Here is a 14,090-nt window from a genome sequence, read left to right on the forward strand (position 1 = left end):
CCTTTAGCGAGTCCGCGAACCTATCCACCTATCCTACCACCTACTACGACATCCTCAACGACACTGCGAGCGCCATACTTTGAGCGCGCATCCACCTCCTCCCAGGCCGTCCGCCGCATCTACGCTCTCCCAGATTGGCTGCACGCCTGCTCCGCCATCTGCACCAGCTGCTAGGCCGTCTGCTCTTCTCCGCGCATTGCCTCTAGTTGCGATCCGCCACCGCCGCTATGGATCAGGTAAGCTTAGACCAGCACCCCTCGCCGTCATGAGAGAGCGCAAGCTGATAGCACTCGCCCGTCTTGCAGCTTGGTAGTGACATGCTTGTCGACCCGGACTTCGACGAGAAGAACGATGTCGTCAACATCTCCCCCGACGATGCCATGGAGGATGTCGAAGCTGAGCCCGAGCCCCGCGCCGACGACTACGACGCCATGATGAAAAAGCACATGCCCGAGCTACCCGACCAAGAAACCGAGGCTGAGGTTGTAAATACATGGGAAATCAAAGGATGGAGGTCTCTCGGCCGGCGGGAGCAAGGCCCAGTCTTCGAGTGTGCAGGCCATCCGTGGCGCATTCTCTTCTTCCCCTTTGGAAACAATGTCGATTTCGCTTCTTTCTACCTGGAGCAGGGCTTCGAGGACAAGAAGGTGCCAGAGGACTGGTATGCTTGTGTGCAATTCATGCTGGTTCTGTGGAATCCGAACGACCCGACAATGCTGGTCCAGCATCAGGCGACCCATCGCTTCACGGCCGACGAAGGTGACTGGGGGTTCACACGATTCGCAGAGCTACGGAAGCTTTATGCTTCGCAATGGGAGGACCGCAACCGCCCGATGGTAGAGAACGAATCCTGCAACGTCACCGCATATGTCAGGGTGCTGAAGGACCCAACCGGAGTCCTTTGGCACAACTTCATAAAGTAAGCTTGAGGACAATCCGCGGTTCAATCAAACACTAACGGATGCTCCAGCTACGACTCCAAGAAAGAGACTGGCATGGTTGGTCTGAAGAACCAAGGGGCGACCTGCTACTTAAATTCCCTTCTGCAGTCACTATACTTCACCACTGCTTTCCGAAAAGTAAGTCACTACTTCTATAAGGGACTCCATTACAATACTGACTCTATAAGGCTGTATACCAGATTCCTACCGAAAAAGAGGCAGAACGTACCAACAGCGCCTATGCTCTCCAACGACTATTCTACCTTTTGCAGACCAGCCCTCTTGCAGTACCGACAAATGAGCTCACGGCATCCTTCGGCTGGGATTCAAAACAGATATTCGAGCAACAGGACGTCCAGGAACTATCCCGAGTTTTGATGGACAAACTCGACGAGAAGATGAAGGGTACAGAAGCCGAGGGTGCCCTTGAGAAGATGTTTGTTGGCAAGATGAAGACATATATAAGGTGCATCAACGTGGATTATGAGTCCTCGAGACTGGAAGATTTCTGGGATATTCAACTCAACGTTAGTGGGAACAAAAACCTGGACGACAGCTTCAAAGACTACATCCAAGTGGAGACCATGGATGGAGAAAACAAATATTTCGCCGAAGGTTTCGGTCTCCAGGACGCCAAGAAAGGCGTGCTATTTGAGACCTTTCCTCAAGTCTTACACCTTCAGCTCAAACGCTTCGAGTACGACTTCAACAGAGATGCCATGATGAAAGTCAACGACCGCTACGAATTCCCCGAGGTCTGGGATGCTTCGCCATATCTATCTGAGCAAGCCGACCGTTCCGAGCCGTACATATATCATCTTCATGGTGTGTTAGTGCATAGCGGGGATCTTAATGCTGGACATTACTACGCGTTCCTGAAGCCAGAGAAGAACGGCCATTTCTACAAGTTCGATGACGATAGGGTGACCCGTGCGACACAGCGCGAGGCACTCGAAGAAAACTTTGGGGGTGATTACCAGCCGCAAGTAAACGGTAATGTGCAGTCACAACGCAATCCATATACCCGGGCCTGGTCGAACAAGCGATCGATGAGCGCATACATGCTTGTATATATTCGTGCAAGCCGTTCGGACAGCATCTTGATGCCAGACCAAATTGTGGAACCTCCCCCTCACCTACCCCAAAAGTATGCCGAGGAACGAGTGATTCTAGAAAAGAAGCGCAAAGAGCGCGAAGAAGCACACCTTTTCATGGAAATACAAGTTGGATCGGAGGAAAACTTCAAAGCTTATCAGGGATTCGATATTGTTCCATGGAAATCTGACGACTCTTCCGCCCTTCCAAAATCTTATCGAATACGGCGGACGACGACGGTGGCGGAGTTTGCCAAAGTTGTAGCAGATGATCTTGATGTTGATGCTGACATGCTCCGTCCGTGGGTTATGGTCAATCGGCAGAATGGAACCGTTCGTCCTGATGTCCCCATCACATTTCCAGACATGAGCGTCGAAGAGGCTTCAAGCAAGTATGGAAACAAAACCTCCAACTTCAGGCTGTGGATGGAAAAGGCCGATGGCAGGGATGGCGAAGGCAATGCTGTCTTCAAAGAAAAATCAGTCGACATACGCAATGCGCAGAGCAACCGACCACTGATGCTGTTCTTGAAACACTTCGACGTTGATGCCCAGACTCTGTATGGTGTCGGCAACTTCTACGCAGCGTTCCAGGATCGGGTCTGCGATTTGTCCCCAGCGATTCTCAAGATGATGTCTTGGCCTTCTGGCACACAATTCAAATTATACGAGGTAAGCAGCGCCGAAGTATTACTTGTTCACGGCAGAGTATCTGACTTCAAATAGGAAATCAAGCAAAACATGATAGAGCCAATGAAACCAAAGGCTACGCTCGCGGGATCCGAGATACAAGATGGCGATATCATCACCGTCCAGAAGACATTGTCTGAAAAAGAGTATGTACCACACCCATCACGATGTCTACTCATTTTAACCATTTATAGGACACAGCAAGTTACGGCCACGGGAGGCTATACGGATGCCAAAGAATTCTACGACTATCTACTAAACCGGATCAACGTCGAATTCGTTCCAAAGTTCCTCTCCGACCCGGAAGAGGAGACTTTCACCTTGGCCTTAAGCAAGAAAATGACGTACGATCAGCTTTGTGCCAAAGTGGGCGAAAGACTCTCGATCGATCCGACTCATCTGCGATTCACGACCGTCAATGCGTCTGGGAGGCCAAAACAGGCCATCAAGTACAACGTTGGCAGCCTTCTTGGCACAATCCTCCAACCGTCTACTTATCATTATACCGGTAACGTGATGCAAAAAGCAGATGCGTTGTTCTATGAAACCTTGGATATGAGTCTCAAGGAGTTGGAGTCAAGAAAGATGGTTCGAGTAACGTGGCTTCCGGAAGGTCTATCTAAAGAGGTCAGTGAGATCGGGTCTAGTACTCTGCAGCGGAAGCAAGCGCTGACGAATAACAGGAGATATATGACTTGATGATTCCACGCACAGGCGTTGTTCAAGATGTCCTGGATTCGTTGCAGAAGAAAGCTAACATCAGCGACGAATTGATGCCTAAAGTCAAGCTCTACGACGCGCACAGCAGCAAGTTCTACAAATACCTGTCTTCGGACTATAGCATCTTGGGCATTGGCGAATTCTTCTCGCTATATGCTGATTGTTTTCCCGAAGACGATTCGCCCAAGAAGATTTCAGTGTTCCATTTCGACAAGGAGCCCAGCAAAACGCACGGCATTCCTTTCCAATTCCCTATTAAAGAAGTAAGCATAGCATTGCTAGCTCGGCTGATCGCAGACTAATTGTGATATCAGGGCGAAGTGTTCAAGGACACGAAAGTGCGACTCTCCGAGTTCACACACATCAAGGGCAAGCAGTTTGAGAAAATCAGATTCGCACTAGTCGGACGACCTCACTACTCCAAACCCGAATTCCTCGAAGATGGTACATGCTCTAGATCTCGTCATCTCTGGTGATCAAGCTAATACTTTTTAGATGATGTACTATTCGATTTGCTAGGAAGTCGAGACGAGTACGCTCTGGGTCTCGACCACGTGAACAAGGCGAGGAACAACTGGAACAAGTCGGATTCTATCTTTATCCGATGATAGACCCATCTCTGATGCATATCTGAATGCGATCGACAGTGGTGCAAGGCGGCTTGAGTTTACTGTTTCGGCGTTGCGGAGCACATAGCGGGCGCTGATGTTAATGACGACACGGGCTCAGCTGGCTTTCCATGCATAGACGGCGTTTTTCCAAGCGCACCCTTTTGGTAGAGCGAAGGACCCAGTCGACAGGTGTTGCTATGCGGTGGCAGAGGATATCAGGTAGACTGCGAACTGGCGTACTTGGCTTAGCGGGAGCGGGAGGCGTCATATCTGCTAAGTCACGAGTAACAATATGTATACTGAAAAGCATGCTTCTTCAAAGTCTACTTTTCACATGTGCTAAAAAGTGAATTCAATATCGCGACACGTGATCTGTACATACCCGGCATTTTGCCGAAATAGTGGCTAGTGGGCTGTTCTGGACACGGCATCGCGAACTTTGGAGCGTGGGCTGTTCTTGCAATACCACATCACAATCACCCAGCATGCGGACAATACTACTTCTCTCCAGCCTACTGGCCTTGTTCACTTCTACCGTGTACGGTACGGCTCTCACATACAAGCTAGGCGCGAACGAGAAGTCGTGTTTCTTCAGTTATGTGGAGCAGAAGGGGGCCAAGGTGGCATTTTATTTCGCGGTTAGTTCAATCTTCCTCTGGAACAATTGAAGTATTACTGACACGACATTTGCTAGGTACAATCCGGAGGTTCCTTTGATGTCGACTACTCGGTCGTGGGTCCCAATGAGAAGGTGATACTGGATGGGACAAAAGAGCGCCAGGGCGATTTCGTCTTTACAGCGAACGACGTGGGCGAATACCGCTTCTGCTTCAACAATGAGATGTCCACTTTTGCGGAGAAGATGGTGGACTTTGAGATTGCTGTATGGGATTTCCCTTGTTCCTCTCCCTCGAGTTCAATCTTCCTCCGTGCATAATCAATCCTCTAGAAGGTTAAGAGTGCTGACATGTTTATCTTTTTAATAGGTTGAGAACGAAGCTCGCGCTCAGCTCCCCTCCAAGCAAGGCACATCCCCCGAACAGACTTCCGTCCTCGAGGAATCCATCCTCAAACTCTCCGCGCAGCTCTCCACCATCAACCGCAACCAGAAGTACTTCCGGACCCGCGAGAACCGCAACTTTAGTACCGTCCGCAGCACCGAGCGTCGCATTTTCAACTTTAGCATTATCGAAGGCGTTATGATGGTCACAATGGCCGGGCTGCAAGTCTTTGTGGTTAGGTTTTTCTTTCAGGGCGCGCGGAAAGGTGGGTTCACCCTGCTGGGATAATGAAGGAGGAGGAGGCGGCGATCTTTATCCTTACCATGTTTGCTAACGGCCTTTTAGGGTACGTGTAAAGGTGTATACTGGCTGGCGTTTATTAATAGGGTGTAAAAAACGTGCGCGCAACTTGTGTGTCCTTGGGATGGGTGGCTTGGCCGGCGCGGATATCCCCTCAAGGCAGGTGTCGTTAGTTTGGAAACATGAATACGATGAATGGCTTGTTAGAAGTTCTTCGAAAGCGGTAGTTCAGACTGCATCCCGGTTTTGGTATTTTAATGACCACGTTTCCTCGGGCCTAGTAAGCACTTCGGAGACTTTATAGTGCTCGCTTCCACCAGTCTCACCACCAGGGCGCAAGACACGAACATCTTGCTATACTCTAAGATGAAATTAGCAGAATACGCCATTGCGAAGGACTCTTGCGAATATCGTGACCTGTCTGATACATAAATGTCTATCTCCCACTGGCTTTACGCTGACCTCAGGACCATCATACACATCCCCAGGCCCGTCTTTCTCTCGAACGCGGTGACAATCTCCAATGGAGAACGTTCTTGCTCAGTCCGTGGAGCATCGCCGCACTTTCTTAGGTTCATCTAGCAACTTAGACGTCACCCCTTGGCATCTCCTATTCCACAGGCCGAGGCTATCATGAAATGTCCGTCGCATCACCGATCCTATCTCAACTTTTCAAACTCACAGACTCGACACAGCATGACAATGGGTTCCAGCGTTGTTCCTTCCGTCGGGTCTGTCCAACTATTGACAACGCAGATCGCAGACCCACTCACGTGGGGTTCGTCAGAGTAGGCCGCGGTTCACACCTCGCCGAACACTTCACGGCGAGACTTGATAAGAAACACTCCACAATCCCACCACCAATCGAATAGCTTCAGAGATCGTCTCAACGCCCACGCTTCCGGATCCCGGATATGCACATGAGCCGACCCAATGATGTCTCAGCCCGCCGTCGTCAAGGGCATGTTTCCTTTTTCGCGAGTCTTGTTCCGAGCTCGAAGTATTGTCTCTGCATCTCCACAAGTCAATTTATATCCATGTCGCACGTTCTCTACTGTCTCAAGCAATGGTACATAGTAAGCAGGAGGTGTTCATACCACTGTACCAAAGTGATCCCTGCTAATGATTCTTCTCATCCTTCCATTCAAGCCCTGATGGGTTGGTTACACCTTGAAAGCTGCAAAGTCCAATAAAAATCTGAGTAGCCTTAATATGAAGCTTCAACTACTTATCAACGGTCACGACCCAGTAAGGGCTCCCTCGATATGGGGGTTCCCTCGACGCCGTCGGCCTCTCTTTATCCCCCATAAACAACTGCCGCACACTTCTCTGATCGACGCCTTACCCACAGCCATCCGCGCCTTGGGCGTCGATCCTTAGATTACCCTGGGGCCGATTGAGCCGCTTCCTATTATGGTTACCCTAACCTCCGAGATGGCCGCTTTCAGCGATGCGATTTCATTTTGGACTTCATTTTGGTTTGCGTAGGTGGTGGGTGGAGCCGAGTGGCTTGGAGAAACACTTGGGCGCTGTGTGCCTTCTGAGCATCCCGCAAGCTGATGATAGGGCAAAGGAAGTAGCACATGTCTCAGTGAGTCTGCAATATGACCAAGAGATCGAGCATCCTCCCAGCAGGTACGCAGCTTCCACAATGCAAGAGCCTCTCTATCGCGACGATCGGCATTTCTCGTCGTGGGATAGTGTTGTGGTTGACCCTTAGGTGCGTGGAGAAGTCCTCCCTTCCCACGCAGTCTTCCAAATACCTCTTTCGTCATATTGCGGAGTATCTTCAGGGCAGACACTGGAAAGGCATATAAACCTCTTCAGTATCCAGCAATATCTCCTCGTCCAACTCAATCATCACCACACCCTCTACATCAACCTGCAAGCTTTCTATCACCACTTTTAACCCACGAACCACCACCTAACAACCCCTTCAATTAACCAAAATGCAATTCCCCTTCATCCTCTCCTCCATCCTTTCCCTCGCCTCCGCAGCCGCTATTACAACCCGCCACCCGGCCAAGCTCATGGGCGGTGAGTTAACCAAGCGCGATATTTGCGGCGGCGACACCTCCCCCGTCTGCTGCCAACTCGATGTCGAGGGCGTCGCGGACTTGAACTGCCAGAGCCGTAAGCCACTTCCCCTATCCTCCCATTGACCAGGGCGTTCTTGCTGACGCATTCATCCTGGTACAGCCGGCGACGTCTCCACTGTTGCGGAGTTTGAGGACGCTTGCGCTGCGAAGGGCCTCTCGGCTGAGTGCTGCACTCTTGTTGCTGTAAGTAGCTTTCTTGGGTGTTTGTTTTCGGGGTGGGATCAGAGAGCTGATGAGAGAGTAGGGCACGGATGGTCTTGTTTGCTCTGCTGCTTAGGCGGGGTGTGAGACCTGGGGATGGGATGGTTGGAGGGAGGGAGGGAGGTTTTGGACTGGAGAGACAGGGGATGCATATATACTTTCATGCTGCACCGATTTCGTTCGTAGTTGGCGACAATGAGTATTTGATTGAGGTCATAATCCCTATGCCCCGTCGCCCCATAGCGTCTTCCTCTGTGCTCTCTCCTAACTCAATGTTTACAGCACTAGGATAAACATTCCCTTGAATCTTTTTTAGCAACGCTTGTTGTGTGATTTCGTACTAATACAGATCTAGAGCAACGAGCGAAAGGTCCGATCAGTGTATAGTTAGAGGTGGGTTGGTAAGGTTTCAGGCCTGTCACATTGATATAATCACGTACATACGCTTCAGATGGCGGAAAGTCCTTAAAAACACCACAAGTGGTACCAATGCCTTAGCGCTGTACTAGAAACCCCCAGTCCACCTTGAAATCAAACTCCAAAAGTGTGCCCAGCGCCCCAGTGCCCAGCAACTATTATTACATCGCCCTTAGATCTCACCCTCTGCATCCCCCTCCAAATCACTAACATCAACCATCGAGCCAGCCCCACTACTCTCATACATCGGCACCGCTGTCGTCTCCCAGCACCGCGCCCACGCCACCTCCCCCCTTTGCGGATCCAGAATCGCCGCATAATGCGTACACTCATTAGTAATCGGGTAATCTGTCACCATATCCACCAGCTGCTCCTTCGTGATCCACACCTCGTCCTCCGGCGCCCTGCGCTTTCCGCGCCCCTGTCGATACTGGCGCACCGCACGCTTCCAACTCGCGACTACGCAGCCCTTGCGGTCTAGGCTCTCGTCGACGAGCCCTTGCATCCCGACGGCGCTGTGCTTGGCGTGTGCGACGTGCGTCCCACTTTTTCCTTCGTAGGCGGCGTCGTGGTTGGTGGCGGTGATGAAGGAGGTCGAGGTGCGGGTTGTGGCGGTGATGCGGTCTTTTTCCATGACGGCGGTGGTGGTGCCGTCGGAGAGGATGAGGTAGGCGGATGTTGTGGGGGTAGAGGGGAGAGTGGATAGAATGGTGGCGAGGTCGGGGAGGGGGGTTTGATCTGCTTTGGATTTCTCGGTCTTTATGCTAGAAGGGGGTTTAGAGGGCGATGCGGGGCGTTTGGGGAGAATCAGGTCGCGCAAGTGGGAAGCGATGGAGGGGCGGAATCCGAGGAGCACGAAAGCTAGATGGGTGTAGAATTTCAGGTTGGCGAGTTTCGAGTTGTCGTTGTTGTGGTAGGGGCGGAAGTTTAGGGAGACGCTGAGGTCTTGGCTATATTGTGATCGTCTCAGTGGTTGCTTGTAGTGATCTATTTAGGTATTACGTACCGGACACCAGTTAGTATTCCCACGAAACCCACATAAGTAATGCTCCTCGCCATTACCTCCCCGCCTGGATGCTCAACGAATTCAAGCTGTACGATGACTTTCCGTAGCTCTTCCATGGCCCAGTCCAGAGTTCGAAAATGTAGCATTCTGGTCTCATCACCGTCTTTCACTTGCACACCACCGCTCGTGCAGCCCATAAAACAATCGAGGAGTGTATTGTATGCAACCAGCAAATACATGTCAACTCCAACGATTTTGCTGATGCCGCGGATCTCTTCTGTCTGTTCTTTGCTGTATAAGCGCCGTAGAAACAGGCGTGCAACTGTCTTTACTAGGGCTACGGGGACGTGGGTTTGCTCAATTACTTCCTCGAAGAGCAAGCCAAGGCCACTGACTACCGCTTTATAATCATTAGCGACCTGCGCGTAGCGTTGCTGAGGCGGTAGAGAGAGATCAACGGTGTATATTGGAGGCATTTCGGCATATCCAGGGAGATTGCTCGAGGCGTGGCTTGTCTTTGTTCGTCCTCTCAGCCTTGAGAAATTTGGTGTTTCGGGCTGGATGGACTCCTGGCTGTATATCGAGGCTTGCTCATCAACGCGAGTAGCGTCTAGCACAGATGAATCCTTGGATGAACTTGATGCCTGATTTGACGGCCCTTTTCGCCTTTTAGACGACGAACTTGACTCCTCGGTAGGTATGGATCTTTGGCTGGATGTTGACGAGGCCTGCTCACTAACTTGAGAGGTCTTGCCCGTCTTGCTCCTTGTTATTGGAGCCATATTGAACGATTTGACAAATGCGAGATTAAATGATACGACAGAGTGAGAGAGAACTGCTTAAATACTTATCGACATGTTGGTGAGGCGCAGCTTTCAGCCTTAAAGATCAGGGGATGCTGCTGTCTAATGGCTGCTGCCTGGCCATTGCTCTTTCTGGAGAATGCGCGTCAAAGAAGAAAATTCAGATCGCTCTTGAAGACTGGAACGGTCAAAGGGGTTTACATGATGATGATACGTAGTGCAAGGGTGGGCTTGATGTGTTGTCGGTGCTGCTGCGTCGGAGACAAGATCAGCCGAAAACCGAAGCATCTATTCTAGGACTATTGACTACCTCTCCTTAACCACGAAACCTTTTCTCCATTACCAACGATCTGAAGTGTCCTTCATGAGACATTTGCCCTCGTAAATTATGTGATGTGCAAGTCATGGTTCTGAAATTCCGGGTCCCTGTGGAATTCGTTTCTATACTTCGAGAGAATTTCTACCCTTAGGACCCAGCGACTCAACAATCATGCAATCAGGCAATCCATTAGACGCGTCAAACCCGTAGGGTCTTAGGAGGGCAGTCTATGTAGAAAAATCCCGCGATCTTGGTCTATCATTTTCTTCATGAATCATTCGTTTTCTAGCAACTCAGCGTCTTCGATTTCCGTCTCTTCATACATTAAACAAACCTCTAGTGATGAGGCCCACCATCATCTTGTCATCGGTGATTATGATAATAGAACCTGAGTCTCTGCCCTTTTACCTACGACCGCATGAGATGATCCGGCGAGGTATCAAGCCGGTTCAGACGACACGTATCTCAAAATGCATTGAGATATGCCCGGGAGGTGAGGGCAAACCGACTGTATTTCAAATAGCTCCGCGAGCGTGACTCCCTCCGGTCTATGCCGATCGAAGATCACATGGCCGTGTTATCCGGCAGCTACGCACGTTTTCGGAGCTAAGCACCTTCCACCTCTTCGCCGCTCGGGCAGCCTATAAGTCTCTCACTTCCTACAACCCCAACACATCAATCCATGTGTCTCCCAGGCTGTTGGAGCTATACAGACTTGGTAAGTGTGTCGCTTTTCTCTTACTGTAACGCTCACTGACACACCTAGGAAATCGAGGACGAACCCCCAAGACCAAGGAGGATGGCAGCGCCTTTCAATGTCGGCCCAGGCCAGCAAAACCCAAGCATGACCTACGTAAGTGCCAAGATCTCTTCAGTTCTTCTTTCCTCCGCCTCTCACCGCTTCACAATGCACCTCACTCCAATCTGCGTCACAAGCCTCCAAAAGCCAGAGTCTTACCTTCCTGTCCTGCACCAACTTCACAACAACCTCCTTTCCTGAGGCATCCAAACGCTTTTCAACGCGATGGCATTCAATGTGAATGGTGGCCCGTGGGGCAATTGGCAATGGCCTCAGCCCTTTGACAATCGCCGCCACACTCACACCTACATTGCACAACGTGGCGGGGCACCAACTGTGGGGCCCACTTTCTATGGCACCCCCTACGGAACTACTTATACATACCCGTCTCCATACACCTATGCCTATCCTCAAACCTATGTCTACCCTCACACCTATGCCTATCCTCAGACATATGCTTACCCGACGGTACCGCAGGTCTACTACGCGCAACCCGGAGGCGGCTATGCTGCGGTGGCAGTCCCCCAAGTCCAAGCTCCGCAGCAGACCTACGTCTATGCAAACCAGCCAGCTGTCGGCATGGCTGGTGCGCCCATTCAGCAGCCTAATCTAGGCCCGACTCCATACCCTGCTCAATACACGGGCCAACCGATGGCTAGCTACGGCCCTTACCACCACTACCATATGGGTCGCACCAAGGAGCAAGTTGATATGGACAACCGCCGCACGGCGTACCAGCAAGGTGCTTATTCCATGCATCCCATTGCGCCTGATAACCCGCCCCCAGACACACAGTTTTGGTGCAAGGAAGTCGATGGAGAATGGACGCTAAGGACTTTCTTTACCATACAGGAGGACCTCAAGCCGGGTAATTGGAAATATGCTCCTGACACTGGCATGTTTGTCTACATCAGGAAATAGGAGGGGATGATGGCAAAGGTATGTATCATCAAAGCTCTCCTAGCATTCTAGACTGTTCTCTCGACTACGGCTCCTGCTGTTCTCAACTCTAGAAGAGCAAGTGAATTGACCCTCCTAGCGAATGGTGGTTCTGGGTTCCCGAGAGGCCTACATGACGAACGCATCATATTAGCGAAGAGCTTTCACGACAATCAGCAAGCCATTCTCGAGCGTTTGTCTCCTTAACTTCATGTTCGGCAAAGAGGGATCGTGGGTTGATGGATATTGAGCGATGGCGAGCGATGGACAAGGAGGTGGCACTTCTCTGGATACTGTCACAGGGCGATGAAGAGCTCTTCAACAACACGGGGTTCGACAATCCTTTCCTCCACCTCTCTCGGTTTTCGCAATCCTAGCGACTCTTATGCGTTCGACACTTTTTGCGACTCTTATGCGTTCGACACTTTTTGCGACTCCTTTCTGGACGACACTGGACCAGCAAAATTGCAACGACATTGGACGGGACAGCTCGCAGCAGGCACATGATCGGCATGAGTTTCAAAGACGGATGCGGATCGATCTCAAGGTTGTGCTTTTGTGGTTTTCTCTTCCATTGGCGTAGAACTCTTTTTCTTTCATACACTTTTCGATTCAGTTGAACTTCAATGGGCAACTCTTGAGGGGTGGATATTGCTTTCCGGATGGTCTGGGCCTTACCCAGAGAATGGCGTGGTCTTGCGTTAGGCAGGATTACGAAGGTCGTGTCGAAGCGATAATCACAATATCAATTTCTATGCGATAAACAACGGCGTTTGTAATTTGAGACGCCATGTGAAGAACCTTCTTATGAACTCGTATCTACTTCGAAAGCGTCTTTAACGCAGCGATTAAGCTCTTTGAGAGTGATTGCACTTCGACTCATAACGAGCCGCTGGTGGGTAATAGCTCGTCGTGGAGTACCAGAGCATACAAGAATCCATGGGAGTAGTAATACTGTGTACCATTTCTGCCTATACTTTGCTCGTAGATGTACCTAGCGTGTGTTCTGAGCAGAGAATATTACCGCAAAATCTTGAGGTCTTGATTAGCTTTCCACCGTTCTTCTGGTATTCTCCTCCTCGTGTTCTTTGGACAGTCTCGCATCATGTGTCCTTCCTGCCCACAACCATGACATGTCACGCCCCTGGCTGTGTTTGCCATGCTAAGGCCGCCACCTGACGATATCCCTCTCCCCTTGTTTTGATTCAGGTTCACTTCCTTCCTACGCCGTGCCTCCGCCATTTTTACAGCCTCTGCTTTTGCGGCCTGCTTCTTCGCCTTGCGGTCGGCGCGAGCCTGGGCGGAGCGGATGAGCGCATCAGTGGGGTCACCGTCAGGGTCGGAGTCTAAGGGGTCTGATTTTTCGTCTGAGTCTGACGATTCTTCCTTGTCGGCGGAAGAATTTGTGACCTGATATCGTCAGTGCTCATGTTCAACATCTCTTTGTCGACAGGCCGCGTCCCGCAATAGAGCTGTCCATTCAAGGTAGAACTTACTTGAGCCTTCTTCCCCTTTCCAAACCTCATCCTCCCTCCCGCACCGAAACCGCTCTCCTCATCACTACTCTCCTCGTCGCCCTGACCGTCAATCTCCGCGAACCCTGCCTGCACCACCCTCATCTGGACCTTGCCTCGCGCCGCCTGGTCATCTCGAAAGCTCAAGACCCACCTCGTCTCGCCCACCTCAGCCGCCTGTCGCTCAACTGCCTCCGAGCGTTTGGCTTCCTCAGCCGCGAGGGCGGCCTGCATGGCAACATAGTCGGAGGACGGGGTGGGCGTGTATGAACCTGAGGAAAGACGTTGGCGCTTTGCATGAGGCCCATTTGAGATGGGTGTTGAAGGGCCGGTGGAGGACGTGGGGGAGGAGTTCTTGACGGTTGAGCGTTGCATGAACTGGACGACTTTTTAGTATCGCGTCTACATATCTCACAGAAAAGGAAGGAATACCTTCATAGTGAGTAGTCGCGAAGACATTATCTTGGGTTCCTTTGATGTACTCATGCTGGGCAAGCTGTAGCGAACGTAGTAATGGTTAGTTGTTTCTGCCGAAACTGCAATAAGTTTGTGGAGTGAGCGGCGTTGGTAATGAGGATGTGGTGGTCAAAAATATCGAAAGCTTTTGACGTTTCTGGGTGCCAAGGCTGATCTCCA

General features: G+C 51.0%; 6 protein-coding genes across 6 annotated transcripts; 4 read left to right on the top strand and 2 right to left on the bottom strand.

The window, feature by feature from the left end:
• The first annotated feature begins 63 nt into the window (after positions 1-63).
• On the top strand, positions 64-4,397 carry BDZ99DRAFT_433436 (cysteine proteinase). Its single transcript, XM_033717398.1, has 9 exons — positions 64-236; positions 306-919; positions 971-1,079; positions 1,130-2,707; positions 2,762-2,871; positions 2,920-3,352; positions 3,409-3,708; positions 3,760-3,889; positions 3,941-4,397. Exons 1-9 carry the CDS (start codon positions 228-230, stop codon positions 4,051-4,053), a joined length of 3,396 nt encoding a protein of 1,131 aa, XP_033583271.1. The 5' UTR covers positions 64-227; the 3' UTR covers positions 4,054-4,397.
• Positions 4,398-4,519: 122 nt separating this feature from the next.
• On the top strand, positions 4,520-5,701 carry BDZ99DRAFT_458181 (endosomal cargo receptor). Its single transcript, XM_033718858.1, has 4 exons — positions 4,520-4,694; positions 4,751-4,939; positions 5,043-5,322; positions 5,403-5,701. The coding sequence occupies exons 1-4, from the start codon at positions 4,542-4,544 to the stop codon at positions 5,411-5,413; spliced, it is 633 nt and encodes a 210-aa protein (XP_033583272.1). The 5' UTR covers positions 4,520-4,541; the 3' UTR covers positions 5,414-5,701.
• A 1,686-nt stretch (positions 5,702-7,387) lies between these two features.
• BDZ99DRAFT_376536 (uncharacterized protein) lies at positions 7,388-7,744 on the top strand (the record flags this gene model as incomplete). Its single annotated transcript, XM_033715031.1, has 2 exons — positions 7,388-7,490; positions 7,557-7,744. The coding sequence occupies 2 exons, from the start codon at positions 7,388-7,390 to the stop codon at positions 7,742-7,744; spliced, it is 291 nt and encodes a 96-aa protein (XP_033583273.1).
• A 502-nt stretch (positions 7,745-8,246) lies between these two features.
• BDZ99DRAFT_484962 (uncharacterized protein) lies at positions 8,247-9,556 on the bottom strand (the record flags this gene model as incomplete). Its single annotated transcript, XM_033722677.1, has 2 exons — positions 8,247-9,024; positions 9,081-9,556. 2 exons carry the CDS (start codon positions 9,554-9,556, stop codon positions 8,247-8,249), a joined length of 1,254 nt encoding a protein of 417 aa, XP_033583274.1.
• Positions 9,557-10,739: 1,183 nt separating this feature from the next.
• Positions 10,740-12,134, top strand: BDZ99DRAFT_133374 (uncharacterized protein). The gene is made up of 4 exons (XM_033712629.1): positions 10,740-10,920; positions 10,969-11,055; positions 11,479-11,940; positions 12,041-12,134. Exons 1-3 carry the CDS (start codon positions 10,885-10,887, stop codon positions 11,920-11,922), a joined length of 567 nt encoding a protein of 188 aa, XP_033583275.1. The 5' UTR covers positions 10,740-10,884; the 3' UTR covers positions 11,923-11,940; positions 12,041-12,134.
• Positions 12,135-12,726: 592 nt separating this feature from the next.
• BDZ99DRAFT_566154 (uncharacterized protein) lies at positions 12,727-14,049 on the bottom strand. The gene is made up of 3 exons (XM_033727553.1): positions 13,887-14,049; positions 13,437-13,832; positions 12,727-13,350 (listed from the first exon to the last, which is right to left on the bottom strand). The coding sequence occupies exons 1-3, from the start codon at positions 13,938-13,940 to the stop codon at positions 12,961-12,963; spliced, it is 840 nt and encodes a 279-aa protein (XP_033583276.1). The 5' UTR covers positions 13,941-14,049; the 3' UTR covers positions 12,727-12,960.
• Positions 14,050-14,090: the final 41 nt, after the last annotated feature.

Source organism: Mytilinidion resinicola (genome assembly GCF_010093595.1).
Source record: "Mytilinidion resinicola strain CBS 304.34 unplaced genomic scaffold BDZ99scaffold_2, whole genome shotgun sequence".
Taxonomy (NCBI): domain Eukaryota; kingdom Fungi; phylum Ascomycota; class Dothideomycetes; order Mytilinidiales; family Mytilinidiaceae; genus Mytilinidion; species Mytilinidion resinicola.

What these genes read in the sequence shown, in the direction of transcription:
- BDZ99DRAFT_433436 (XM_033717398.1), top strand. An exon ending in AAGACATTGTCTGAAAAAGA is followed by an intron (nt 2,872 to 2,919) that starts GTATGTACCACA and finishes AACCATTTATAG; the next exon opens with GACACAGCAAGTTACGGCCA. An exon ending in TCCAATTCCCTATTAAAGAA is followed by an intron (nt 3,709 to 3,759) that starts GTAAGCATAGCA and finishes TTGTGATATCAG; the next exon opens with GGCGAAGTGTTCAAGGACAC.
- BDZ99DRAFT_566154 (XM_033727553.1), bottom strand. Translation starts at nt 13,940, where the DNA reads ATGAGTACATCAAAGGAACCCAAGATAATGTCTTCGCGACTACTCACT. An exon ending in CGCGACTACTCACTATGAAG is followed by an intron (nt 13,833 to 13,886) that starts GTATTCCTTCCT and finishes AAAGTCGTCCAG; the next exon opens with TTCATGCAACGCTCAACCGT. An exon ending in GAAAGGGGAAGAAGGCTCAA is followed by an intron (nt 13,351 to 13,436) that starts GTAAGTTCTACC and finishes TGACGATATCAG; the next exon opens with GTCACAAATTCTTCCGCCGA.
- BDZ99DRAFT_133374 (XM_033712629.1), top strand. Translation starts at nt 10,885, where the DNA reads ATGTGTCTCCCAGGCTGTTGGAGCTATACAGACTTG. An exon ending in GTTGGAGCTATACAGACTTG is followed by an intron (nt 10,921 to 10,968) that starts GTAAGTGTGTCG and finishes TGACACACCTAG; the next exon opens with GAAATCGAGGACGAACCCCC. An exon ending in AAAACCCAAGCATGACCTAC is followed by an intron (nt 11,056 to 11,478) that starts GTAAGTGCCAAG and finishes ACGGTACCGCAG; the next exon opens with GTCTACTACGCGCAACCCGG.
- BDZ99DRAFT_458181 (XM_033718858.1), top strand. Translation starts at nt 4,542, where the DNA reads ATGCGGACAATACTACTTCTCTCCAGCCTACTGGCCTTGTTCACTTCT. An exon ending in AGGTGGCATTTTATTTCGCG is followed by an intron (nt 4,695 to 4,750) that starts GTTAGTTCAATC and finishes GACATTTGCTAG; the next exon opens with GTACAATCCGGAGGTTCCTT. An exon ending in TGGTGGACTTTGAGATTGCT is followed by an intron (nt 4,940 to 5,042) that starts GTATGGGATTTC and finishes TCTTTTTAATAG; the next exon opens with GTTGAGAACGAAGCTCGCGC.